Source organism: Balaenoptera musculus, chromosome 1 (assembly GCF_009873245.2).
Source record: "Balaenoptera musculus isolate JJ_BM4_2016_0621 chromosome 1, mBalMus1.pri.v3, whole genome shotgun sequence".
NCBI lineage: Eukaryota > Metazoa > Chordata > Mammalia > Artiodactyla > Balaenopteridae > Balaenoptera > Balaenoptera musculus.
Genome location: NC_045785.1, coordinates 1998506 through 2022523, shown reverse-complemented (window position 1 = coordinate 2022523; position 24018 = coordinate 1998506). Strand labels below are relative to the sequence as shown.

General features: G+C 65.5%; 1 protein-coding gene across 2 annotated transcripts in view; it reads left to right on the top strand.

The window, feature by feature from the left end:
• MEGF6 (multiple EGF like domains 6) overlaps positions 1-21645 on the top strand; it is a 98618-nt gene extending 76973 nt beyond the window's left edge. For both annotated transcript variants that reach the window (XM_036852758.1, XM_036852769.1), the window contains 30 exons: positions 1360-1482; positions 1832-1969; positions 3271-3390; positions 3714-3836; positions 4364-4537; positions 4902-5033; positions 5786-5914; positions 7548-7676; positions 8328-8462; positions 8539-8673; positions 11071-11196; positions 11937-12068; positions 12202-12330; positions 12458-12589; positions 13135-13263; positions 13353-13481; positions 13669-13797; positions 14170-14298; positions 14603-14731; positions 14929-15057; positions 15140-15268; positions 15659-15787; positions 16289-16417; positions 17413-17541; positions 17822-17950; positions 18185-18313; positions 18400-18528; positions 19136-19264; positions 20641-20688; positions 21015-21645. In XM_036852758.1, the coding sequence (XP_036708653.1) occupies positions 1360-1482; positions 1832-1969; positions 3271-3390; positions 3714-3836; positions 4364-4537; positions 4902-5033; positions 5786-5914; positions 7548-7676; positions 8328-8462; positions 8539-8673; positions 11071-11196; positions 11937-12068; positions 12202-12330; positions 12458-12589; positions 13135-13263; positions 13353-13481; positions 13669-13797; positions 14170-14298; positions 14603-14731; positions 14929-15057; positions 15140-15268; positions 15659-15787; positions 16289-16417; positions 17413-17541; positions 17822-17950; positions 18185-18313; positions 18400-18528; positions 19136-19264; positions 20641-20688; positions 21015-21073 (3770 nt within the window). In that variant the 3' untranslated portion in view covers positions 21074-21645. The remainder of the gene's footprint in view (positions 1-1359; positions 1483-1831; positions 1970-3270; positions 3391-3713; positions 3837-4363; positions 4538-4901; positions 5034-5785; positions 5915-7547; positions 7677-8327; positions 8463-8538; positions 8674-11070; positions 11197-11936; positions 12069-12201; positions 12331-12457; positions 12590-13134; positions 13264-13352; positions 13482-13668; positions 13798-14169; positions 14299-14602; positions 14732-14928; positions 15058-15139; positions 15269-15658; positions 15788-16288; positions 16418-17412; positions 17542-17821; positions 17951-18184; positions 18314-18399; positions 18529-19135; positions 19265-20640; positions 20689-21014) is intronic.
• Positions 21646-24018: the final 2373 nt, after the last annotated feature.

Below are 24018 nucleotides of genomic sequence, written 5' to 3'. Positions count from 1 at the left end.
GTAGGGGTGGAGGGTAGAGAGGAGGGGCCGGAACCCAAGGAGCTGCTCCCAGCGAGAGTCTCATGTCGGCAGGAAGGCAGATCTCAGGTTGCCTTGTTATTTTTATATGTTTCTCGTGTTACCTAAGTAGTACCTGCTCGTTAGGGAAACAGGAAAGGGTGAGGGAGGAGAGAGGAGGAAGCATCACCGTGACCCGGGTGGCATCCTCGTGTCGGCTTCCAGGTGTCTCTACGGCTTGTTTGTTAGTGGGCACATTTAGCATCACCCCAGAGCCCAGTCGGGCGCAGCTTTCTGGAACACGCTCCGACCTCCTGGCTGCATGGGTGTCCGCTATGCGGTGTTGGTTAGTTACCCAGTCACAGGACTCCGGTGTCCCTGCTCCTCCCTCTTACAGGCGGCTCTGGACGAGCAGCCTTGGGGAGGGGTCTGTGCGCACCCCCCGTAACTCTGAAGCGATACGGTGTGTCCAGGGCAGGCAGCAGTCATTTTCCCAGGCATCCTGCCAGATGGCCATCAGAGAGACGGGGCCTGCAGGTGTGGAAGCTTGTGGTTCCATGTCACCACCAGGAAAGCGTTTTAGGCATTGTTGCCAATGTGACGGGCACGTCCTGGCACTCTGGATGCAGGTGGCTTCAGAGGGTGCAATGGGAGACGGGGCTGAAGGTCAGCTTCGTCCCATGGACTCTTAGGGGTGGGACCAAAGCAGTTGTCGGGGACACTGGGATTTGGGTCCTAAGGCCAGTGCCACGTGGCTGCGGGGAAGAAGCTGGTAGCCTCTCCCTGGATGTCAGCGTGTGCTTTCTCCGGCTGGCCCCCCGGAGGCTGGTGGTAAAAGGCCCCTCCTGTGCCCGGCCCTGGATGGGGGGAGGCTTGGCGAGAGCGGGACATGCACACCTCAGAGACCGCGGGCTCAGAGAGGCAGAGCCCCTCGCCTGATGCTGTTGGTGGGGCCTGAGCACAGACTTCCAGCCATGCCTTCCTCGCCCTGGGAGGGAGCTCGGCTCTGCACCTGGAGTGTGATGGTGAAAACACAGGCGCTCAGAGGGAAGGCGGGAGAGGACCCTGGGGCCCTGGGCCCTGAGCCCTCGGCAGAGACCACCCCTGGGGCCCTGGGCCCTGAGCCCTCGGCAGAGACCACCCCTGGGGCCCTGGGCCCTGAGCCCTCGGCAGAGACCACCCCCGGGGCCCTGGGCCCTGAGCCCTCGGCAGAGACCACCCCTGGGGCCCTGGGCCCTGAGCCCTCGGCAGAGACCACCCCTGGGGCCCTGGGCCCTGAGCCCTCGGCAGAGACCACCCCTGGGGGCCGAGTCTCTCAGGCCAGTGGCCCAGAGCCCCCAACCCCCCATGTCTCCCACCCAGATGTGGATGAATGTGCCACAGGCCTGGCCCAGTGTGCCCACGGCTGCGTCAACACTCACGGATCCTTTAAGTGTGTATGCAACGCAGGCTACGAGCTGGGTGCCGATGGCCGGCAGTGCTACCGTGAGTGGACAGTGGGCGATAGCACCACGGGGCGTGGAGGTGCCTGGGGGGCAACACGGCTCCCCAGTCCCAGCCCGCCACGGCTGCCGGCTCGCTTTGGCCGAGGGGCAGAGATTCCTTGTCAATCAAGGGCAGTGCTGGGCTTGGGGGCTGCGTGTGGGCCCCGGGAGGGTGGGAGGAGGACGGGAGACCCCAGGAGGACAGAGGGTTCCAGAGCCCGCCTGGCCCAGGAGCTCTGTGCTGCCTGTTTCCCAGCAGAGTGGCAGCGGCTGGGGCCGGGAGGACCATGCCGGCTCGGGGCGTCACCCCAGCCCCTGTCCCACGTCCCTGGTGGCGGGTGTCGCCGCAGGGATCGAGATGGAGATAGTGAACAGCTGTGAGGCGGACAACGGCGGCTGCTCCCACGGCTGCAGCCACAGCAGCGCAGGGCCCGTCTGCACCTGCCCCCGCGGCTACGAGCTGGACGAGGACCAGAGGACGTGCATTGGTGCGAGCCACCTCCTTCCCGAGCGCCCCACCCCCGAGCCAGGGGCTTGCTGCTGCCCTGGGTCTGCGCCTGGGTTTGATGCCATGACGAGGACGCTCCCTCCCATCACCCCCAGTCCTGCCCCGGGTGGAGGCGGGAGCGGTACGAGGGGGCCTAGTGCGAGGCAGCATCGCGACCCACGCTGCCAAGCGCCCGCCACACCTCCACCTCTGCTCAGCCACTTGGTCAAATGCCCACGTGCCGGGAGTAGCACCCGAAACACTGTGGTGTGCGAGCGCCCCCTCTGCACGGGGAGCCCTGCTTCCGAGATGGCTCCCACTACCCTCCAGCCCCCAGGCTGCCCCCACAGCAGGCGGGCGGCCCCGGGGCCGTGACCTGTGTCTTGCGTGTGTCTGTGTGTGCAGGACCAGGACATGTGTGCATGTGTGATTGTGTGCGAGGACATGCAACTCACATGCAGGTGTGTGTGTGGTTGTGTGCATGGGGTTGTGTGCATGGGGTTGCATGAAGGTGTGTGTGGGTGCCTGCCGGTGTGCATGTGGTTGTGTGCAGCTATGCGTGTGGTTCTGTGCAGGTGTACGTGTGGTTGCAGCTGTGCGTGTGGTTGTGTGCAGGTGTGCGTGTGGTGTGTGCAGCTGTGCATGTGGTGTGTGCAGGTGTGCGTGTGGTTGTGCGCAGGTGTGCGTGTGGGTGTGTGGTTGTGTGCAGGTGTGCATGTGGTTTGTGCAGCTCTGCGTGTGGTGTGCAGGTGTGCGTGTGGTGTGCAGGTGTGTGTGATTGCAGCTGTGCGTGTAGTTGTGTGCAGGTGTGCATGTGGTTTGTGCAGCTCTGCGTGTGGTGTGTGCAGGTGTGCGTGTGGTGTATGCAGGTGTGCGTGTGGTGTGTGCAATGGTGCATGTGTGTGCAGGTGTGCATGTGGTTGTGTGCAGCTCTGCGTGTGGTGTGTGCAGGTGTGCGTGTGGTGTATGCAGGTGTGCGTGTGGTGTGTGCAATGGTGCATGTGGTGTGTGCAGGTGTGCATGTGGTTGTGTGCAGCTCTGCGTGTGGTGTGTGCAGGTGTGCGTGTGGTGTATGCAGGTGTGCGTGTGGTGTGTTCAGGTGTGCATGTGGTTGCAGCTGTGCGTGTGGGTGTGTGCAGCTGTGTGTGTGTGCAGCTGTGCGTGTGGTTGTGTGCAGGTGAGCATGTGGTGTGCAGCTGTGCGTGTGGTTGTGTGCAGGTGTGCACACACTGGTGTGCTGTGGAAGGGTGCACATGTGGCGGGCGCCTGGGTGCCAGCCGGGCTGTGGTGTGTGCCCCGCAGATGTCGATGACTGTGTCGATTCCCCGTGCTGCCAGCAGGTTTGCACCAATAGCCCTGGCGGCTACGAGTGTAGCTGCTATGCCGGCTACCAGCTTGGCGCCGACGGCTGCGGCTGTGAGGGTGAGCGCTAGGCAGCCGGGTTGGCTGGGGAGTGGGTGCTGGTTGAGCACCTGCCATAGGCAGGACTGTGGGGACCTGCCCACTCCCTCCCCCGCCTGAGGTCACTGTCTTTTCCTCGGGCTGGGCCTGCACCCCTGGCTGCTCCCAGCCTGGCCTCCCTCGGGTGGTGCACCCCGTCCCTCTGACCCTGGGGACAGGAGGATGGCTGTGGCGTGCGTATCACCCAGCAGGCCCCTGTGCCGTGGGCAGGGCTGGGGCAGGAGGGGCCCCCGAGGCCCCGACCCCCGGAGGACAGGCGCCAGCGGCCCCGGATTTGCCCACAGACGTGGACGAGTGCACCTCTGGCCGTGGCGGCTGCGAGCACCGCTGCACGAACCTGGCCGGCTCGTTCCGGTGTTCCTGCGAGGACGGCCACCTGCTGGACGAGGACCGCCGGGGCTGCAGCCGTGAGTCTGCGGGGCGCCACGGGGACCCCACCTTCCTGGCTGGACAGAGCCCACTTCAGTCCTGCCTCTCGCTGTGGGACAGGCCGGGGGCAGCAGGGTTGGGGGGAGGGGCCGGACAGACAGGCGACCCCAGGCAGGGTGTTACTCAGGGGCCCTGGAGTCGGCTCCTGCCCCGCCCAGGTGAGAGGAGGGACATCGTTCCCGGGACTGAGGACAGCATCCAGAGGGACAGAGAGCTGTTCCTGTCCCCACACCCACTCCTTGCTCAGGGTCCCTAGGGCCAGCAGGGGGGCCGCGATAGCCGGGGTAGATGTGGCATGGGTCAGGGCCTCAGAGCCCGGAGTCTCCTCTGTCCTGAGAAGTAGGGTCAGGAGTGCAGCGGGCATGTCCCGGGTGGCTGGGGTGAGGAGGGGCCCTGGGGTGGAGCTCAGGCCCGGAGCTGCCTCTGGGCACCGAGGGGCAGGGAGTCCAACCCCAGGGCGGCTGGGTGGGCGGCAGGGGCTCAGGGCCCTCTGTGCTCCGCCCAGCCCTGGAGGTGCCCGAGGTGGGCCTGGACGGCCACCTGCCCCTCGTGCAGCCCCTCCCGCACGTGGCAGTGCTCCAGGACGAGCTGTCCCACCTCTTCCAAGATGACCACGTCGGGGCCGAGGCGGAGGAGGAGGAGGAGTTGCGGGGCGAGCACACGTTGGAGGAGAAGTTTGGTGAGAGGTGGGCCCGTCCCCAGGGCTTTGGTACCAGTGCCCCCTCAGGCCTGGCTGCCGCCCACCCTGCGGTCTTGGGTGTGAGAAAGGGCTCCCGTGAGGGCCTCGCTGGACCACGGCGCAGAGAGGCCAAGCTGCTTGGTCAGTTTGCCCAGCGCGCCCGGGGCTGAGCCTGGGATGGGGCCACTAGCTCTCTGCTTAGGGCGCTTCCCAGCCCCCCATCTGGGTCCCACGTCTCCGCTCGCCCACGTGGGGCCTTCACAGCCTGAGGACGTCCCTTGTGCCCCCTTCTCTGGCCTGCTGCTGGGCGGAGTCCAGGGCCAGGGGTCAGGCTCTGAGGCCCCTCTCCCGCTGTGTCCCCCAGTCTGCCTGGACGACTCCTTTGGCCCAGATTGCAGCTTGACCTGCGCTGACTGCAGGAAGGGGGGGACCTGCCTCCCCAGCCTGCGTGGCTGTGACTGCCCCGACGGCTGGACCGGGCTCGTCTGCAATGAGGGTGAGGCTGCTGTGAGGGGCAGGGTGTGGGTGGGGCCCCTGAGCCCCAGGACCTGTGCAGCACACACAGTTTACGCCTCCCCGCCGGCCCTGGGCAGGGGCTCCGCAGGTCCATCCGTTCACTCGTTCACTCGTTCATTCAGGGTCTCTTGGCTTCCTGCTCCGTGCCAGGCCCTGTTCTAGGTGCTGGGAGACCCCAGGGGCTAGCAGGGCCTGGTGTCTGCCCCTCACAGATGTCATGGTGGACAGGGGTCCGGCGACAAGCCAACAACTAAGACATAAAGGGGTCTGATGAAGAGCAGCGAGCGGGTGGGCCAGTCATGCCCAAGTCCCAGTGGGGAGAGGTCACCTCCCCAGGCCACGCACCAAGTTGGTAGCCGAAGCACATTTGAAAGCTGCTTTCCCAGGCTCTGTTCAGAGCCTGTCCACTCCCTGCCCAGCGACCCCAGTAGTCTCAAGGGCCGTAGTGACTGTCTCTGAGGGTCTGCCAGTGACTGACTCTGAAAGTGCTGGTCGAGAAGGTGGACGTGTCAGAGTTCAGAGAGAGAGGGTGTGGCGATTGATTGGAGATGTCTGCCATGCCCGTGGGCAGGGGCAGGGAGCACGAGTGCCGACGGGTGCTGCTCTGGGAAGTTGCTTTTGAACTGGGTGGCTCGACCCCCAGGAGGGTGTCTCGGTGTCTCTGGAGGGGCTTCTGGGCCCCGAGTCCCCCTGCAGGCCAGTGACCCTTGTGCTTCTCTGTGTCCCCTGCAGCTTGTCCCCCAGACACCTTCGGGAAGAACTGCAGCTTCTCCTGCAGCTGTCAGAACGGCGGGACCTGTGACCCTGTGACGGGGGCCTGCCGCTGCCCTCCGGGTGTTAGTGGAGCCCACTGTGAGGACGGTGGGTGCAACCCTCCAGGGTTGTCCTCTGGGTGGAGGGGAGGGGTGGGCACTACCTCTCAGCTCCTAGTCCCCTTCCTTCTGGGGGAAGGATGAGGCCCTTTAGTGGAAGAGGCATTGAGTTTTCTACATCTGATGATTCTCCCGGGGCCTGACTATAGCAGGTGGTGAGGACTTGTTGGAAGTATAGCACTTTTGTAACAGGGTCCCCGGGAAGGTAGTGAGCTCCCTGTTCCTGGAAGCATTCAAGGAAAGCTATATGATGGCTGGGTGGGATTTGCAGAAGGGAGCATGCCTGGGCTGCGGCTGCATGGGACGACATTACCATCCTTTATAACTTGGAAGTTGCAACACTTCTGGAGGAACTAGAGTCCACATAAGTTTCCCAGGTGCTTGATGCTTCATCTTAAAGTCTTCAGAACTTTAAGTTTCTGCTTCTTTTGCTGGCGAATGCAGCTAACATATCAAGGACTTCCCGCCTTAGCATCGGATGGCAGCAATTGGTGGACCTGTCCCCAGTGCCTGGGTGGCCCGCGGGAGCTCTGTGGGGCAGGTTTCTAAGTCCCGGGGCGGCCAGGCAGGGCTTTCCACCCCCTCCCTCTGGTCACCTTCTCGGCTTGGTTAACGTCCCTGCCTATCTTCCCCTGCGATCTGCCATCCCTGTTCTGCTGAGGCTGAAAGCCCACTGCCTGTTGGGCGCTGTATGTGTGATGGGCCCTGGACGGACCCCAGGGACTCCCGGCAGATAAAGCGTCTGCATTTTAGTGCTTCCGCTCATGACGTGGTGTGGCTTCCTGGGGACCGGGTCTCAGTCAGGGTCCTGGGGGTAAAGTGTGCCCGTGCAGGTGAGCTTGAGGAGACTTGTCCCAGTTCTCAGGGGCCCCGTACTAGTCTCCTAGACTCCAGGTGCTCCGGGCTCGTGGCTGCTTCCCCGCAGTCCGTGCCTCTGTCTCCCCGTGGCCTCCTCTTCTTGTCTCCGGCCTCCCTCTCCTTTCTCTTCTAAGGACACTGGTTGGGTGAGGCCTGCTCCGTCAGTGCAGGATGGCCCCACCTGGTGATCCTGGTGGTTAGGATGTGGACGTACCTTGGGGTCACCATCCAGCTCCCTGAGGCCCTTCAATAGGCAGGACGGGGGCAGGACAGAGCTGGAGGGGAGCGTTTTGGGAAGGAATGCCAGAGCCCTGTCCTGGCCCTGGGCCCCCTGAGCTTAGGCCCGTGTCCTTCCCTCTGTGAGGTCCAGAGGTCAGGCCAGGTGACCACTGAGGGACAGACGTCAGGACGCTGCAGGTGCCGGTCAGACGAGGAGGGTGGGCTTTCTTTGAGCGTCTCCCATGTGTGTGCTGGGGACGTGCTTGGTGTCCCGCTCTGGCCGCCATCCAGCCCACAGACCCTAGGGGCACGGGCCAGCCAGGGCAGATGGCCGCATCCATGGGGTGCACCTCGTGGCTGCTCTGCCCTCGTGATGCCCTCGCCCCCCACCCCCCGGGACCCTCCCTGTCTGGGGTGCAGCGCCCTCAGGCTGCTGGTGGCCCAGGCCTCTCCTGACTCCTGTGCTGGTCCTGGGGCCCCTTGGAGCATCTCCTCGGGGGGCGGCCATGTCCGGGTGGGCAGTCAAGAGGCTCCCCTTCCCCCAGGCTGCCCCAGAGGCTTCTACGGCAAGCACTGCGGTAAGAAGTGCCACTGTGCCAACCGGGGCCGGTGCCACCGCCTCTACGGGGCCTGCCTCTGCGACCCGGGGCTCTATGGCCGCTTCTGCCACCTGGGTGAGTCCCACTGCCCGCTGGCTGCCCGTGTCCGGGGGGCGGGGCCACAGCGTGGGCCGGGCGCTTCCTGCCCGCGGTCCAGCTTGTGTTGGACCGTCACCGTTTACAGGTGAGGATGCGGGGGCTCAGCAAGTGCCCCGGCTGGGATGTGGGGTCTGTGGGCTCAAAGCCACGTCCTCGGGACTGCACTGGCCGCCCGGGCGTCTGTCTGGGTGGGCGGTGCCAGCCCCAGCCAGGCTGGTGGGTGGGCTGAGCGTGGGCAGGGGCAGGCCTCCCTCGGAAGCTCCAGGGCACAGAGCTCCAGGACATTCCTGGCAGCAAGTCCTGAGCCCCCGGTGGGGTCACCCCTCTCTGCGTCCATAGACACCTGGGATGCGAGAGGCGGTGGGATGCTGGCGAAAAGCAAGCAGGCTTCATCCTAGCAGCTCTTTGTAAAAGGATTGTATAGAGGGAGGCAGTGAGGATCCCGAGCGTTTCCTGGCTGGGAAGTGCCTCTCTGAGACCCTGTTTCTCATCTGTGGAATGCGCACAAACCAGCGGCTCTGCGTGGGGTCCCGGACGCAGCTCGGTGGATGGGGCCGGAGACCCTGGGCTGGGGAGGGTGGGCGCTCGCAGTGGGCAGGCCCCCTCACGGTTGGTTCTGGGGTGCAGCCTGCCCACCGTGGGCCTTCGGGCCGGGCTGCTCGGAGGAGTGCCAGTGTGAGCAGCGGAACACGCGCGCGTGTGACAGGAGGGACGGCAGCTGTGCCTGCAAGGCGGGCTTCGGGGGCGAGCGGTGCCAGGATGGTGAGTGCAGGGCTGTGGAGGGAGGGCCTCAGGGCCGGCGGAACCCTGCAGACCCCTCTCCCCTCTCCCCCTGCAGAGTGCCAGCCGGGCTTCTTTGGGCCAGGCTGCCGGCAGGCGTGCACCTGCCCCCCGGGGGTGGCCTGTGACCCCATCAGCGGCCAGTGTGGGAAGCAGTGTCCAGCCGGCTACCAGGGGGAGGACTGCAGCCAAGGTGAGCGGCCAGCCCTGGTGTGCGGGTGGGGTGCAGGTTGTCTGGCCCGTGCCGGGTGCCGGGCACCAGAAGTGCTGGTCCTGGCGGCACCTTGACCTGCCATGTCCCCACCCTGGTCATGCGGCGGTGACTCAGCCACAGGTCTGCCTGTCTCTGTGCACCCGAGAGGGCAGGAACTCGTGTGTGTGTGTGTGTGTGTGCATGTGCACGCACGTGCAGGGCGGCCTGGAGAAGGGCCAGTGCCTCTCCAGGATCGTCCCCTCCCTCCCTCACTTGCTCACTCATTCTATCACAGAACGCACTAAGTGAGCTTTGTGCTGGAAGCTGGGCCGGGGGCTCCTTCCTGGTGGGTCTGAGCAAGCGGGACAGAGGCCGCTGCTCCCGAGGGTGGTGGCTCGGAGCGAAGTCTGGGCCGGAGGTGCCGGCATGGGGCGCGGGTGGTGACCAAAGGCCCTCCACGTGGATGCCCGGGCTGGGGGGCGGCATGAGTGGGCACCAAGCACAGGTGAGGCTGGAGGCTGGGGGCCCCTCGTTTACATGGGGAGCCCTCGCTCTGAGCAGTGGGGCTGCCGTGGCCGCCGACGGGGCACAGGCAGGTTGGGACCTCCCTTGGCACACTGTCCTCACCCGTCAGCCGGGGGGCAGGTGGGAGCCGAGGGGGCCTGCGGTGTGACTGGTGTGACCCCGACCGGGGCAGCGGCTCGAGTCCCCCTCAGTCAGAGCTGCCCGCCCAGCTGCCCCTAAGTGGCCTGGGGGCCACCGCCCAACCCCAGCTGAGGGGTGGGTCTCCCCCTGCACTCCAGCCTGGCCCCTCCCACTGAGTGTTGCTCCTGGAGATCCCCGGGGTGATCCCACTGAGGGCTCTCGGGTCCCCTCGGTACAGGAGGGGAGTGTGTAGGGCTCGGAACCCAGCCTGGAAACCACCCTGCCGCCCACAAGCCTGACCTCGGCTCTGAGGGGCTCTGTGGTCCCAGGGGCCTCCAGTAGCCCCGAGCATGTGTCTCATCCATGAAACACCCCAGGAGCTGGTGGGCTCAGGCCCCCTGACTCCGCCCGACTCCCCGTCCCCCCAGATGCTCACGTCCCCTGCACTCCAGCACACGGCAGGCCTGCCTGCACCTGCCCTCTTTGGCGGCCTGTGTGCTGAGACGCGGAAGGGCCTTCACCCCCAGCCCTTCCCTGCTGGTTTTCTTTGTCTTTCTTTTCCTTTTTTCTTTAAAAGCCTCCAGGGCCCCAAGGATGAGCCACAGGAAATGACACACATATTTTTACAGCAATAATGGGCTCCCCGCTGCTGTTAGGTCTGGAAAGTATTAACCCCCAAACACGCGTCTGCCCCCAGTCAGTGGAGCGGGGTCTCCCCTAGGTGGCGGGACAGCTCCATCCAGCCCCGCTGGGCCTCCCTGCCCGCCCCGGTCCGCACTGCGTGGGTGCCTGTGTGCGTGTGCTGCCTCTGGCCACCTGGTGCGTGCCCTGCGCTGCACCTGCGGTCCAGTGGGCGGGCCTGTGCCCGTGGTGGGACGTGGGTGGATGCCCGCACGGCATGGGCCCTCACGGCGACAGTTCACCAGGGTGTGTCCTTTGTCTGGAGCCCATCTCGGGGCCCAGGGAGACCCCAGGCCTGGCGCCCCCCCACCCCCTGACACCTCATGCCCCTCAGGCAGGGAGCGTCCTCAATTCTCAGCCCCACTGGGTGTTTGGGTGCAGGGCGGGCTCTGATTCTTTGGTGTGGAGGGTGCCTCAGCCCGCCCTCTCCAGGTGCCGTGCTGGCCTTCCTGCGCTGGGAGCTTTCCCTCCAGCAGCACTGGGGCGGCCGCACGGTGCTGGGGCTGGCAGGGCCCTCCCTCCACCGCGTTGCCTCCCCAGCCAGGGCAGGTGTGAGGTCTGGCGTGGTGCCCTGCAAGCCCACCAGAGCAGCCACTGCAGCCCTCACGGGTGGGGCGAGGCGCCGTGGCCCCTGCATTCTTTCCCGAAGCCCTGCTGTGGGCCCAGAGCCGCCTGGCCGCTCTCATTCCTGAACATGGGGGTGACCAGCAGGGGGTCCCCAGGGTGGACCAAAGTGGGAGGAAGGCAGAGCCAGCCCTGCCCCCCGCTCTCCAGGGTCCTGGCTGCCCGCCTCCCAAGCCCTGCTGGCCTGTGGTCTCCAGGCCGCCCCTCACCACCGCTCCCCAACGCAGGTCAGCCCAAGCAGGCCCCTCCTTGTCCTGCCCCGTGTCCCCCGTCTCCTGCCCACTCCCATGACCGCCCTCGTCACGCAGGGGACCCCGGCTGTGTCCAGCAGCGCTGCTGGGGCAGGGGGCAGGTGCCGGGGGCAGGTGCCCGGGGCAGGGTGGGGCCTCCAGGGGAGGCGGGCAGCTCCCCGTGGTGGAGGCTGAGGCCCTCCGCTCCCTCCCGCAGAGTGCCCGGCCGGGACGTTCGGCAGGAACTGCTCAGGCTCCTGCTTCTGTGAGGGGGCCCCCTGCGACCGGGTCACGGGGCAGTGCCTGTGCCCTCCTGGGAGGACCGGGGCTGACTGTGGGGCAGGTGAGTGGCAGCCATGTCCCGGGGTCTCCTAACCTCCCTGCGCTGCATGACTCCTGGCCGTGTTTGGGGAGCCCAGCCTGGATCCCACCTGGGGACCCCAGCTCCGGGCTGTGTTTGGGGAGCCCAACCTGGATCCCATTTGGGGACCCCAGCCCCGGGCTGTGTTTGGGGAGCCCAGCCTGGATAACATTTGGGGACCCCAACTCTGGGCTGTGTTTGGGGACCCCAGCCCCGGGCTGTGTTTGGGGAGCCCAGCCTGGATAACATTTGGGGACCCCAGCCCCGGGCTGTGTTTGGGGAGCCATGGCCTCAGCCCTGGAGCCCTGCAGACCCCAGGCCAGTCCACAGCAACTGCGAGCGCTCACAGCAACCAGCCTTGGGTCTGCACGTGGGCGTCTGCGGCTGCCCTGTGGCCGTGCCCACGGAGGGTGCACGCACTGGCAACTGTCAGCCGTGGAGACAGGTTGACCAGCGGCCCCCAGCCCTCCCCGGGCCTGTGGCTTGTCCTCTAGGCACCTGTTCACTCTGGGTGCCCCCCTTTTGCCTGTTGAGCCATTCTAGGGCAGGGGCTCCCTTTCTGGGGGTGGACGCCCTGTAGCCTCCAGCCCATGAGGAGGCTGGGGTTCCCGTGACCTGTGCCTCTCCCTCCTCCGGGACAGCTCAGGTGGGAACAGAAGTTCCTGCTCCCCAATGGGCCCAGCAAGGCCCCAGGGGAGACTGACTGGCTGTGGTGGGGCTAGATTGTCCTGAGGGTCGCTGGGGGCTCGGCTGCCAGGAGATCTGCCCGGAGTGCGAGCACGGTGCCTCCTGTGAGCCTGAGACCGGAGCCTGCCTGTGCCGCCCCGGCTTCATGGGCAGCCGCTGCCAGGACAGTGAGTGCCCGCCGCCCCGACCTCTGCCCCGCCTGCGATCCCTGTGTCCCATCCCTGTGTCCCGTACCCATGTCCCCCTGCCCCCGGCCCCGAGTCCCCTGTCCCCAGCACGCTCATCCTGCCCTCCCTGCAGCTTGCCCAGCAGGCTGGTTTGGGCCCAGCTGCCAGATGCGATGCTCCTGCATCAACGACGGGCTCTGCCACCCGGTGACTGGCCGCTGCAGCTGCGCCCCGGGGTGGACCGGCCTCAGCTGCCAGAGAGGTAGGCGGCCTGATGTGCAAGCGTCCCTGCCCTGCCCTGGGGAAGCCTCCGCCCAGGCCCCGGGGAGGGCCCTGGACCCCAACGTGGCTGTGGTCACCTGCACAGGGTGACCCGGCCCCTGTCGCAGCCTGTGACAGCGGCCACTGGGGACCCGACTGCAGCCACACCTGCAACTGCAGCGCAGGCCACGGGAGCTGCGACGCCGTCAGCGGCCTGTGTCTGTGTGAGGCCGGCTATGTGGGCCCGTGGTGCGAGCAGCGTGAGTCCCAGCCCAGCCCGCACGCGCACACACATGCACACCGGCACGTGCACACACATGTGCACGTGCACACACATGCATACGCACACGTGCACATGCCCAAGTGTCGGGGACCTAGTCCTGCCCTCCTGTCCCCGGACAAACAGGGAGTCTCCTTGCCTGAGCCCACCCCCCTCCCTCCCCGGCCTGGACCAGGCTCCACCCTCCCACCTGCCTGGGCCCAGCAGAAGGCCCACCTGGAACAGCAGGGAGAGGTGGGGCAGTTGCACCCCACAGGACACCTGGCACCTGGAGGAGGGGAGGAAGATGTCTGCTAAGGACCGAGGGCCTTGCCCTGGCCGGGTTGGTGGGTCTGGGTGGGCCTGGGGCTCCCTCCTCCCCAGGGCTCGGGGCTCGGTTCCTAGCTGGGGGACGGTTGCAGAGGCCTTGGGTATGGAGGGGCTTCTCCCGCCCCACAGTCCCGGGCCCTGGCCTGATGGTGGTGGACGCCTGGGGAGGATTGGGTCAGGCCCACCGTCCCCCCAGCTGATGGTCTGGTGTCTCAGGGTGTCCCCAGGGCTACTTCGGGCCGGGCTGTGGGCGGCAGTGCCAGTGTGAGCACGGGGCAGCCTGTGACCATGTCAGCGGGGCCTGCACCTGCCCGGCCGGCTGGAGGGGAACCTTCTGTGAGCGCGGTGAGCCAGGGTGCAGGCCGAGGTGGCCGGGCGTGTGGGTGGGGACCCATGACCCCTGGCCATCTCCCATCACCGCGCCCTGCCTGCAGCCTGCCCGGCCGGCTTCTTTGGAGTGGACTGCCACCGCGCCTGTGACTGCAGCACCGGGGTGCCCTGCGACGCCGCGAACGGCTCCTGCCTCTGCCCTGCTGGCCGCCGGGGCCCCCGCTGTGCCCAGAGTGCGTGAGGCCCCCATCAGCCCTGGGTGCTGCCCGCTAGGGTTAGGGTCAGCCCTTATCTGTGGCCACCCGGACTGGTGCCCAGGCCAGAGGGAGGGGCAGATGGACCACAGCAGCCTGGGACCATCTGCTGCAGCGCCCCCCGGGGTCCGTCCCCCCGGCCCATGACCGCCCCTCTCTCCTGCAGCTTGCCCAGCCCACACGTACGGCCACAACTGCAGCCAGGCCTGCTCCTGCTTTAATGGGGCCTCCTGTGATCCTGTCCACGGGCGGTGCCGCTGTGGCCCTGGCTGGATGGGGCCCACCTGCCTACAGGGTAAGCCCTGCCCAGGAGTCTGGGGCCAGGCAACGTGCTTGCCCCTCCCTGGGCCGTGCAAGGTCACATGGTGTGGGGCGCGAGGTGGGCATACAGCTCGCTGGGAATGGAGGGCAGGGAGGGGGGGGGCCCATGCCCCCGCCATGGGGCACCTGGGGAGGGGAGGAAGGCTTAGGACCACACCCTTCAGCCCTGAGCCCCCCGAGGCTGGGCAGGTGGGCCCGGGGAACCGTGGATCAGGTCGTCCTAGAGGCAGCCCTAGGTCCCTGCCCTTTGGGGCGGGCCTGCAGATCCAGTGGGCTGGCCCTCCGAGGGCTCAGGCCCCCGGCCTGGCTGGCGGGGGTGCTGCAAGTCACTTCTCTCCGTCCCCAGCCTGTCCCGCGGGCCTCTATGGCGAGGACTGTCAGCGTTCCTGCCTCTGCCAGAACCAGGGCACCTGTGACCCTGTCTCAGGCCACTGCACCTGCCCAGAGGGCTGGGCTGGGCTGGCCTGTGAGAAGGGTGAGCGCTGGGTGGGCGGAGGAGGAAGGAGGGACCCTGGGGGTCTGGAGCCCAGGGCCAGCGCCCCAGTGTGCCTCGGTGCAGCCCCTCCCCCTGTGGCTGCCTGGTGTTGGGGGTCAGGGTCCTGGGGTGTGGCCTGCAGTGTGACCAGCCCACTGGGCACCCCTCATTCCCAAGGACACAGGATCCGAGGCTCTGGGTGCAGGAAGCAGGGGCAGGGCGGGGGTGTCCTGGGTCCCAGGGGCATCGCCCTGCTCCAGGGCTGGACCCTCACCGGTCTCCTCACATGTCCCCGCCTCTGCAGAGTGCCTCCCGGGGTTCTTCGGAGCCGGCTGCCAGCACGTCTGCGGGTGCCTCCACGGCGGCCTCTGTGACCGGCACACAGGTCACTGCCTCTGCCCGGCCGGCTGGACCGGGGACAAGTGCCAGAGCCGTGAGTGGAGCGGGTTAGGGCCCCCTCCAGTGTGGCCTCAGCTCACGCCAGGGTGTGGAGGCGTCCCCGGGGTGGGCAGTTGCCAGGCAGGGGGCAGGGCTGTGGGCTGAGCTCCCGGGGCCGCCCCGCCTCTGTCCAGGGGGCTGCCCCGAGCAGGACTCAGCCACCTGCCCGCCCACCCGCCTCGTTCCCCGCAGCCTGTCCCAAGGGCGCGTTTGGGGTTCGCTGTGAGGGGCACTGTGCCTGCCGGCGGGGGGCCACCTGCCACCACGTCACCGGGGCATGCCTCTGCCCGCCGGGATTGAGGGGCTTGCGGTGTGAGAATGGTGAGCCCCCAGCTCTGCTGGTGCTCCGGGTGGGGTTGGGCCCTTCACACGGTGATCCCTCCGGGCCCACGCCCCCCTGCAGCCTGCCCGCCTGGCTGGTTTGGAGAGGCCTGTGCCCAGCTCTGCCAGTGCCCACCTGGCATTGCCTGCCACCACGTCACCGGGGCGTGTCACTGTCCCCCAGGCTTCACTGGACCCGGCTGTGAGCAGGGTAGGTGACCAACCTGGGCGGGCCCTGGGACAGGGGGTGGCTCAGGCCACACGTGCCCCTGTGCTGGGCCCCAAACCTCTACCCACAGGAGGGGCTCCGGGAGGTGACTCCCGGGAGGACGCTTGCTCCAGGCAGGGCCGGCACCGACCCCCTGCCTCCTCACCCCAGCCTGCCCGCCCGGCGCCTTTGGGGAGAGCTGTGGGCAGAAGTGCCAGTGCCCCGGCGAGAACCAGGCCTGCCACCCTGCCTCGGGGGCCTGCGCGTGTGCCGCTGGCTACCACGTTGCTGCCCATGCCGCCCGCTGGGCCCCCGGGAAGGATGACATGGGAGGTGGGAGGTCAGGGCCTTTGGAGCCCCCCGGCCCCTGGCAGCTGGCCCCTCCCCCTGCAGGGTGCCCGCCTGGGCGGTTCGGGCCCGGCTGTGAGCAGCTGTGTGGGTGTCTCAACGGGGGCTCCTGTGACGCGGCCACAGGGGCCTGCCACTGCCCCTCTGGGTTCCTCGGAAGCGACTGCAGCCTCGGTGAGTGGCCAGCCTGCGGGCAGGACAGCCCCTGACCACCCCCCTTCTTGGGCCCGCCCCCCGGGGCCTGGCCGCAGGCTGGGCTAAGCTGGGGGTTCCGTGTGACCAAAGCATCCCTGCCGGCCAGCTCTGCCTGGCTGTGTGCTGTGCCCCCGGCTCAGGCCGTGTCCACCAGGGGCCATGCAGAGGCCAGCCGGGCATCCTGCCGAGAGAAGGGCCTTTCCCTGAGCCAGGTGGGGCCTTTCCAATCATCTGGAATCCTGGCTGGGCTGGCGGGGTGGGTGGGGGCCGCCGTGAGTCACTGGCGGCAGCGCAGGCCGGCCCCCAGCAGAGCCAGAGGGCAGGGGGCGTGGCAGCAGGCAGCCCCGCCCCATCTGGGCAGACACGGGAGTCTCCCCACCCCGCCCCATCCCCCGGCCCATCCCACCCCATCCCGGGTTGACACGGCGGAGAGAGGGGGAACCAGCCTGGAGTGGCCACCCTCCCATTTCCTCCTGGCAGCCTGTCCACACGGCCGCTTCGGCCCTGGCTGTGCCCACGTGTGCGGGTGTGGGCAGGGGGCGGCCTGTGACCCCGTGACCGGCACCTGCTCCTGCCCCCCCGGGAGGACCGGCGTCCACTGTGAGCACGGTGAGAGCCTGCTCCCCCTGCTGCCTTGGGTACTTCACGGTGTCACTCCGTCAGCCTCGGGGCGAGGGTGATGGGGTGAAGCCCTGGGGTCACTGGGGGAGAACTGGGTCCCCACCGTTAATCCCCCAAGTGCCCTGAGGATAAGAAGTGAGGGTCTAGCTTGTGTTGACAGCAGCGCCCACTCGGGTCATCGGGTCATCCAATAGCACCCCATGCCTTGCCTTGACCTGTGACCCCAAGGCCCAGGCCATCAAGTGACCTGTGGCCAGTGGGGGATGAACACATTCTGACCCAGAGCCACCCCCCAGCAGGAGGGGTCAGGCGGCTGTTTCGTCTGAGGACGGAGCCAGCCTTCTGGCTGATGTCCTTTTGGGATGGGGTCCCTCTGGCCTTTCTACCGGGCCCAGTGGCCAGGGACCCCACCTAGAGGGAGGCCTGGAGCACAGCCCATGGTGGGGAGACGGGGCGGTCCCTGGGGACAGTGGTGGGGGCTCATGCTTACGGTGGCATGCATGGTCCTCAAGGCCCTGCTTGGCCTGGCCCCGCACTCTGGTGGGTCTGAGCCCCCTGCCGCCCTCTGGTCCTCATCAAGGGGCCGGTCACACTCCCCTAGGCCCGCAGGGAAGGACGGTAGCCATGGGTCAATCAGCGTGTGAACAGGGGCCACCTGGAGTGCAGGGTTGCCCAGCCTCCTCTGTGCTACCACCTCCAGGAAGACTTCCCTAACCCCCTCCCGCCAGCTGGGCAGGCACTCACAGCCCCTGGAGGGCCCTGGTCCCTTTCGTCCTGTGTTATCCTCAGCGCCGATCAGGCCCGGCATCTGCGGAGGGTAGATGAATGGGCAGGACGTTGTTGGTGTTGTTTCCTGGCGCGTGTGTGCCCAGGGGACAGGGACTGGTTCTGCGAGGCCCGGGGAGTGTTTGTTGAATGACTGTCAGATCGGGGGGGTGCGTCCCTGGGCCAGAGCGCTGAGCAGCGCCTGACTCTGTCCCTAGGTTGCCCCCAGAACCGGTTTGGTGCGAACTGTGAGCACGTGTGCTCCTGCAGAAACGGGGGCCTGTGTCACGCCGCCAACGGCAGCTGCTCCTGCGGCCTGGGCTGGACGGGGCTGCACTGCGAGCTGGGTGAGGGTCCGTCTGGGACAGCCTGGGGGCCACATCGCCGCGTGAGCTGGAGGGGTGGCGCCTGCAGGGGAGCGAGGCCGTACCCGGTGTGGTGGTGGTGGGGTGGGGGGCCCTAGGCTCCCGAGGAGGCCCGTAGCTCGAGGGCGTTTGCGGGGGCCGCAGGCTGCCGTAGGGCCGGGCGAGGCTGCCGGGCTCGCGCGCATCAGGCTGGTGCCCAGGGGCCAGCGCCGTGCCCCCGCTCTCCCGTGGCGGGAGGCTGACCCGCCGGGCCTCTCCCCAGCCTGCCCCGCTGGGCGCTACGGTGCCGCCTGCCGCCTGCGGTGCTCCTGCCGCAACCACGGCGCCTGTGAGCCCTCGTCGGGCGCCTGCCACTGCGGCCCCGGCTTCTACGGCCAGGCCTGCGAGCACCGTGAGTCGTGGGGTCGGCCCCTGTCCCGGCGTCCGCTCCTCCGCTTTCCGTGTCACTCCCCGCGGGGGGCCCGATGAGATGAGGCCTGACCCCAGCTTCGGTGGGGCTCCCGGGGCAGAGGTCCCGGCTCAGGGCCGGGCCTGGGTGGGAGGAAGGGGGAGCTGGGCCCCTGACCCGGTCCTTGGCTCACTCTGGGCAAACTGAGTCAGGAGCTCCAACCCGGGTCTCCCTCAGCCTGTCCCCCTGGCTTCCACGGGGCTGGCTGCCGGGGGACGTGCGAGTGTCAGCACGGCGCCCCCTGCGACCCCGTCAGTGGCAGGTGTCTCTGCCCTGCCGGCTTCCGCGGCCAGTTCTGCGAGAAGGGTGAGTGCTCCGTGCGCCCACGTGCTGCATCCGGCCCCTCACCCTGGGTGCGGGACAGGTGATGCTAAGCCCGCTGCCCCCACCAGGGTGTGAGCCGGGCTCGTTTGGAGAAGGCTGCAGCCGGCAGTGTGACTGCGAGGACGGGGTGCCCTGTGACCCCGTCACCGGCCACTGCCTATGCCCCCCGGGGCTCACGGGGGCCACCTGTGACCTGGGTGAGTCTGGGGTCCCGCTTGGTGGGGGGCATGGGTGCAGGTCTCTGTCAGTGGTATCGACCGTGTTGATGGAGCCCCATCTGTGCCATGGTGTGGCCTGGGCACCGTGCCCAACCCGTCCCTCTGCAGGGGCCCCAGCACGGAGCTCCTGCTCGGGGCTGTCAAGGCCAGTCCTGCCCTCTGGCCCCCACCTGAGCCCCTGGATAGCCTCTCCCTTGGGTGTGGGCTGCAGTCCTAGAGAGAGGCCCCAGTTAGGTGGGAAGGAAACGCGCCAGCCTCCCAGACATGCCAGGGGAGGAGGCGCCGGCCCTGGGGGCTCCACACACGTCCTCGTGGCTCTTGGCCGTCTTGCCCTGGAGGGAGCATCGCTGACCGCCAGCTCCCCTTTGCCGGCCGGGGGCTGGGCGGGAAGGCGGGGCAGTGATTCTGGGCCGGTGCCTGGTGCCTGGCGCTTTCCCATGTGAGAGCTCCTGCAGGACAGGGAAGCTAAGGCCCCAGGTCCTTGCTCCTGCACATACCCCACGGGGTGGCCCGAAGCCTGGGGTCCCGGCCCCAGGCAGACAGGAGTGGCACTCAGGCCCATCTCTCCCGCGTCTTGTGCCCTCAGGCTGCAGCAGGGGCTTCTTCGGGCCAGGCTGTGCCTTGCGCTGCTCCTGCGGGGGTGGGGCTGACTGCGACGCTGTCAGTGGGCAGTGCCACTGCATGGACGGCTACATGGGGCCCATGTGCCAGCAGGGTGAGTCAGGCTTGGGGGAGCAGAGGGAGGACCCTGTGCTGGCTGGGCCAAAGGTCACCAGCCCGGCGCGGTGCCCATGGCATCTGCAGGCCTCTGACGGGCCAAGTGTGAACCTCCAGCCCTTGGACCATGGGGCTGGACTCGGCCGTGGGCCAGCCTGACGTGCCCTGCTGACTCCAGGCCCAGACAGCGGCTGGGGTGGGCTCAAACTGCAGAGGGTGGAGACCCCACGGGCAGGGCTGGGTGATCCAGCGTGGGTGGGCGCAGACACAGCCCACCGCCCCACCCCTTCCTCGCCCTGCGTGTGTGTGAACCAGGGCACGACGGTGCGCCGTGCACGCGTGTGCAGTAGCACAGGCGTGTGCTCCGGTCTGTGCACGCTAGCACCTGCGTGTCCCAGTGTGTGCGTGCCAGTGCCTGTGTGTGCTCCCATGTGCACGTGTGCTTCCCGGCATGCCTCTGCTCCAGTGCATACGCGTGCCTGTGGGCACCCGCGGGCAGGGTCGGGGAAGGTGCCGTGATGGCACCGTGGCCTCTCAGCCCCCGAGGCTCTGGGGGAATGTGCTGTCTGCAGGCAGAGCTCGGGGTGCCCTGCCCCTCCGGCCAGCTGTGCCCCTCTGGTGTCCCCTGGTCACCTCCCCCAGGCCCAGCCTGCTCCTGGGAAGAGGCAGCGCCAAGAGGTCGTGTCTGCCAAGGGAGACCAGAGGCTGGCCTGGGGCCTGTGCTGGGCAGGCGCTGAGATGGGGCGAACGGGGAGCCAGGCTGTGAGCGGGGATTCCAGTCTGGGCTCCTTGGCTTGGGGACCCCAGACGTGGTCTTCACGTTGTGTGTGCATCTTTTTGAGCCTCGTCAAGGCAGCCCTGGCCCCAGACTGTTAAGCACCTTTAGGGGAGGGATCCCACCTCCCGCAGAGGTGGGGGGTGGGGCAGGTGGAGGCAGAACCTGGGGGGCTGGTGCTGGGATGAACGCTGTCCACGGCGGCACCTGGTGGTCAGGTGTGGTACTGCGCCGCATGCGTCCTGGGCGGCCTTGACCTTTAGCGAGGGTCAGGAGCTGGGGGTTCACCTGCCTGAAGCCCCGTCTGCTTGAGCAGAGCCCTGCTAGGAAGGAGGACAGGCAGGGCCTCACTGCCCCCTGTCCTGGAGTGGACCCTGCTTGGTTCTTCCCCATCCAGCCCGAAGTCCCACCTCCCGGCCCCTCTTCCGGCAGGCAAGGCTGGGGACTTTCATTTGGGGAGGGGGAGAGCCCCATCATTTGCATAGGAGTGAGGCGGGGAGAGGCCATGCAGGGTGGGAGTGGGGGTCCCTGCAGGCCTCGCTGCCCCGTTTCTGTTGCCCACCAAAGGGTGGGGCAGTAGCGTGTCTGTCTGCCTTCAGGTGGGCCCTCCCAGTTCCCCGAGACCGCATCCCCAGCCCTGGGCCCAGGTAAGGGGGCCGGGGACATCCCCGCATTGCCAGGAGGGTGGCATTTGGTGGCATCGCGTGTTCGTGACCAGCAGACTAAGGCCAGAGGAGGGACGAGGATTGGGCACTTGCGTGGGATCTGGGCCCCACTGGGTGGCGGGCATTCCAGAACCTGGACCTCAGAGGTGAGGCGTGGGGGGCAGCTGGGGAGCAGCGGCTGGGCTGTCTCCCCCCTCTGTCGGGCTGGAGCTGGAAGGACAGGAGGGGAGTCCTGAGCCCAGAGCTCTGAAAACTTGGAGAGTTTGCACCTGCCCTGGGGCTGACCTGCTCTTCTCCTGCCCCTTCAGTGGCTTCACAATCAGCCTCTCACCGCCCCGGCCTCAGCAGCAGCGCAGAGAAGCACTAGCTCAGGGGCAGCCCCCGCCGAGGCCCGTCTCCCAGGGGCCGCTGAGAGGACCCAGGGGCCTTGGTGACCACTGAGGAGGGACGCCGGGGGCCGGGACTCTGGCCCCGCCCTTGTCTCCGAGGCCTGGGGACAGTCGTGCAGCTGCAAGGATCGTCTGGCCACGAGGAGGGAGGCCCTGCCCGGCCGGGCTCTGCAGCACCGGGGCACCGGCGCGGGGACCACAGTGTGGAGGGAGCCCCCCGACCGGCGCCCTGGGGTGGGACTGCGGGCAGGTGTGGGTGCAGGTGCGGGCGTGAGGCCCCTGACCTCGGAGCAGGTTCTTCCGGTGCTAGGCCCGGGGACTGCTGCAGCTCAGCCTGTTTTCCTGGAAACAGCTGGGCCGTATTTATGGAAAGGTATTTATGGGCAACCAGACGTGCCCACTGCACCCCTGGGCGCTGGAGGGCTGCCCGCCTCCTGCCCAGCCCGGGAAGCCCTGACTCGGGACTGCGGGGCCCTGAGGGGCCTCTGGGTGGGCGCTTCGGTACCATGTGAAACCCAGGAAGTTAAGAAAGGAGCAGCCACTTCCTCAAGGCCTGTGTGTTCACTGCTTCGTGTGGGCCCCGCGGGGTGGCCTCCTGGGCCTGCCGGCATGAATGCGCCTGACCAGAGAGGCCCGTTTGGCCCCTGTGCCCCTCTGGGGACAGGGGTGCCACACAAGCAAAGTTGGGGTCTATCCCAGTTCCCGGTGCTCTGGAGGGGCATGGTGCCCCGAGACCGAGGAAGCCCTGAGTCCTAGAGCCTGCGTGGGGGAAGCATGGCCCCGAGGGGAGGAGGGCAGGGGTGCTGTCGGGGGCAGCCTGGGCGCCCCCCTACTCCTACCCCTGCCCTGTCTTCAGGGTAGAGCCAATGGGGAGGGCTGGACCCAGATTGTCACGCCGGACACTTAGGTCTGGGCTGTAGCCCCCTCTCCCCTCCCCTCCAGCACCTGCCCAGGTAGCTGATGCCTCCAAGGGCAAAGGATCTCATGGGGCAAAATAGGGTGGGTTCTAGAAAGCCCTGTCCCCTTAGACAACTAGTGAACAGCCAGTAGCAGAGGAAACCGAATTAATGGGCCACCGTGTTAAGACTCGGAGGTACATAAATATCATCCATACCCTGGAAGGGGTTGGGGATGGTGGTGGTAACGTGATGCAGGAAGAAGCAGGCCGAGAAGGACCAGCGTCAGGACTGAGCGGGAGGTGTGGGAGCTCGAGTCGGAGGGAGGGCGGCAGGAATCAGGCTGAATAATGGGTTTTCCAGCTCAGGACACTCCCAGGAGGCAGCGTGGAGGCTGAGAGAGAGAAGATACAAAGGAAAGATCGGTAGAAATGGACAAGGGAAGTGTTAACACCCGTGTGTCTGAAGTCCTAGAAGAAGAAGGCAAAAACCATTGACACAAAACAGCAAGTTCTCAGGTCCAAAGCTGGATGATCTCAGATAGAAAGCACTCAAGGTGCAAATAAAATAAAATAAAAAAGCCCTAGTCCAAAGAACTTACAGAATACTAGTGGCAAGGAGAAATTCTACAATGCCCAGAAAAAACAAACAGGAGTCAAGAGTGACATATCTGACTCCACAGCAGAAACACTGAAAGCGAGAAGATGGTGATGTTGATTTCAAAATGTTGAAGAAAAGATGTTGAAATTTGAATTTCATGGCCTTGAATCATGTGTCCTGCTAAACTGTCATTGAGAAGCAAAGTGGATGTTTATTCTCAGGTGTCCAGGGCCTCGGTGGGCACCGCGCTAGAACCAGATGTGAAAATACACTCAGAGAAGTTTCCCAGCAAGAAGGGAAAGTGTGAGATAGTCACTGCATTTCCCATATGACCTAGTGCTTAAGAGAATCAAAACAATCACAGCAGAAGCCAGGTGAGGTGGGAGCTGAGGCAGGTGGGGAAGAGAAAGACACTGATAAAAGGAAACCAAACCCTAGTGCAGCTGGAGCTGAATAAGAAACTGTGACCTCCGCAAAAATGCTGGCAGGATGTTTAACTTTCAAGTGGGAGGGAATTTCACCTCTCCAGTGGAAGGCAGGAAGGAAGGAAACGTCAAGCAGAATAAGAAAGTAGATTAAAGCCTGATTGAAGTTGTTACAGATGATCAAAAATCAGATCCCTAGACTGCATTAAACATTCTTCAACAGCATTTTATTTACAAAAGACATACCTGGAAGGACAGAAGTATAAGCGTACAAAGTAAACAGAAAGAAAGCCGGGCCGTGAGCTTTGCTGTTTCAGGGTGAAAAGCATCGTATGTGACTGTATGTAAATATACACACATACGTGCACCAACAGTCGAGGCTCAGATTCGTAAAGCAGTGGTGGGTGTAACAGGCGGAAATGATTAAACTGGTGATTTTAATATGCTATTTACAAAAGCCAATACAAAAGCAAGACAGCAATGATAACGTTTTAATCATCTTTACACACATGCTGTGTATACCTATGCTTATATTCATTTATTTATATTCATATATATACACATCTATGTTTAAGTCTATGAACTTCACACTCAACGAATGGAGAATAATGGAACACTTAACAAACCTAAAATTCCATCTTTAAAGAGTAATAAAGAAGAATATTCTAACAAGATTGATGATTTTTTTAAACATGAAGAAAAAAAATACAGAAGATGGGAGGGTTAACTACAGACACAGAGAATAAGACATAAAATATAACATAAAAGACATAAAAGAGAATATTATGAACAACTACATACCAGTAACTTTGAACACTTAGAAAAATGGGTATGTTTTGGGAAAGTATAAAATGCCAGGATCAGTGTAAGTAGAAATTAAAAACTTGAATAAACTAGTAACTTAAGTAAATGCAAATGGTAGTCACAGCTCCACCTCCCCCTCTGTCACCAGGAACGCCTGGGACAGGTGTCGGTAAAGGGGGCTGGGCCAGACTTCTGAGA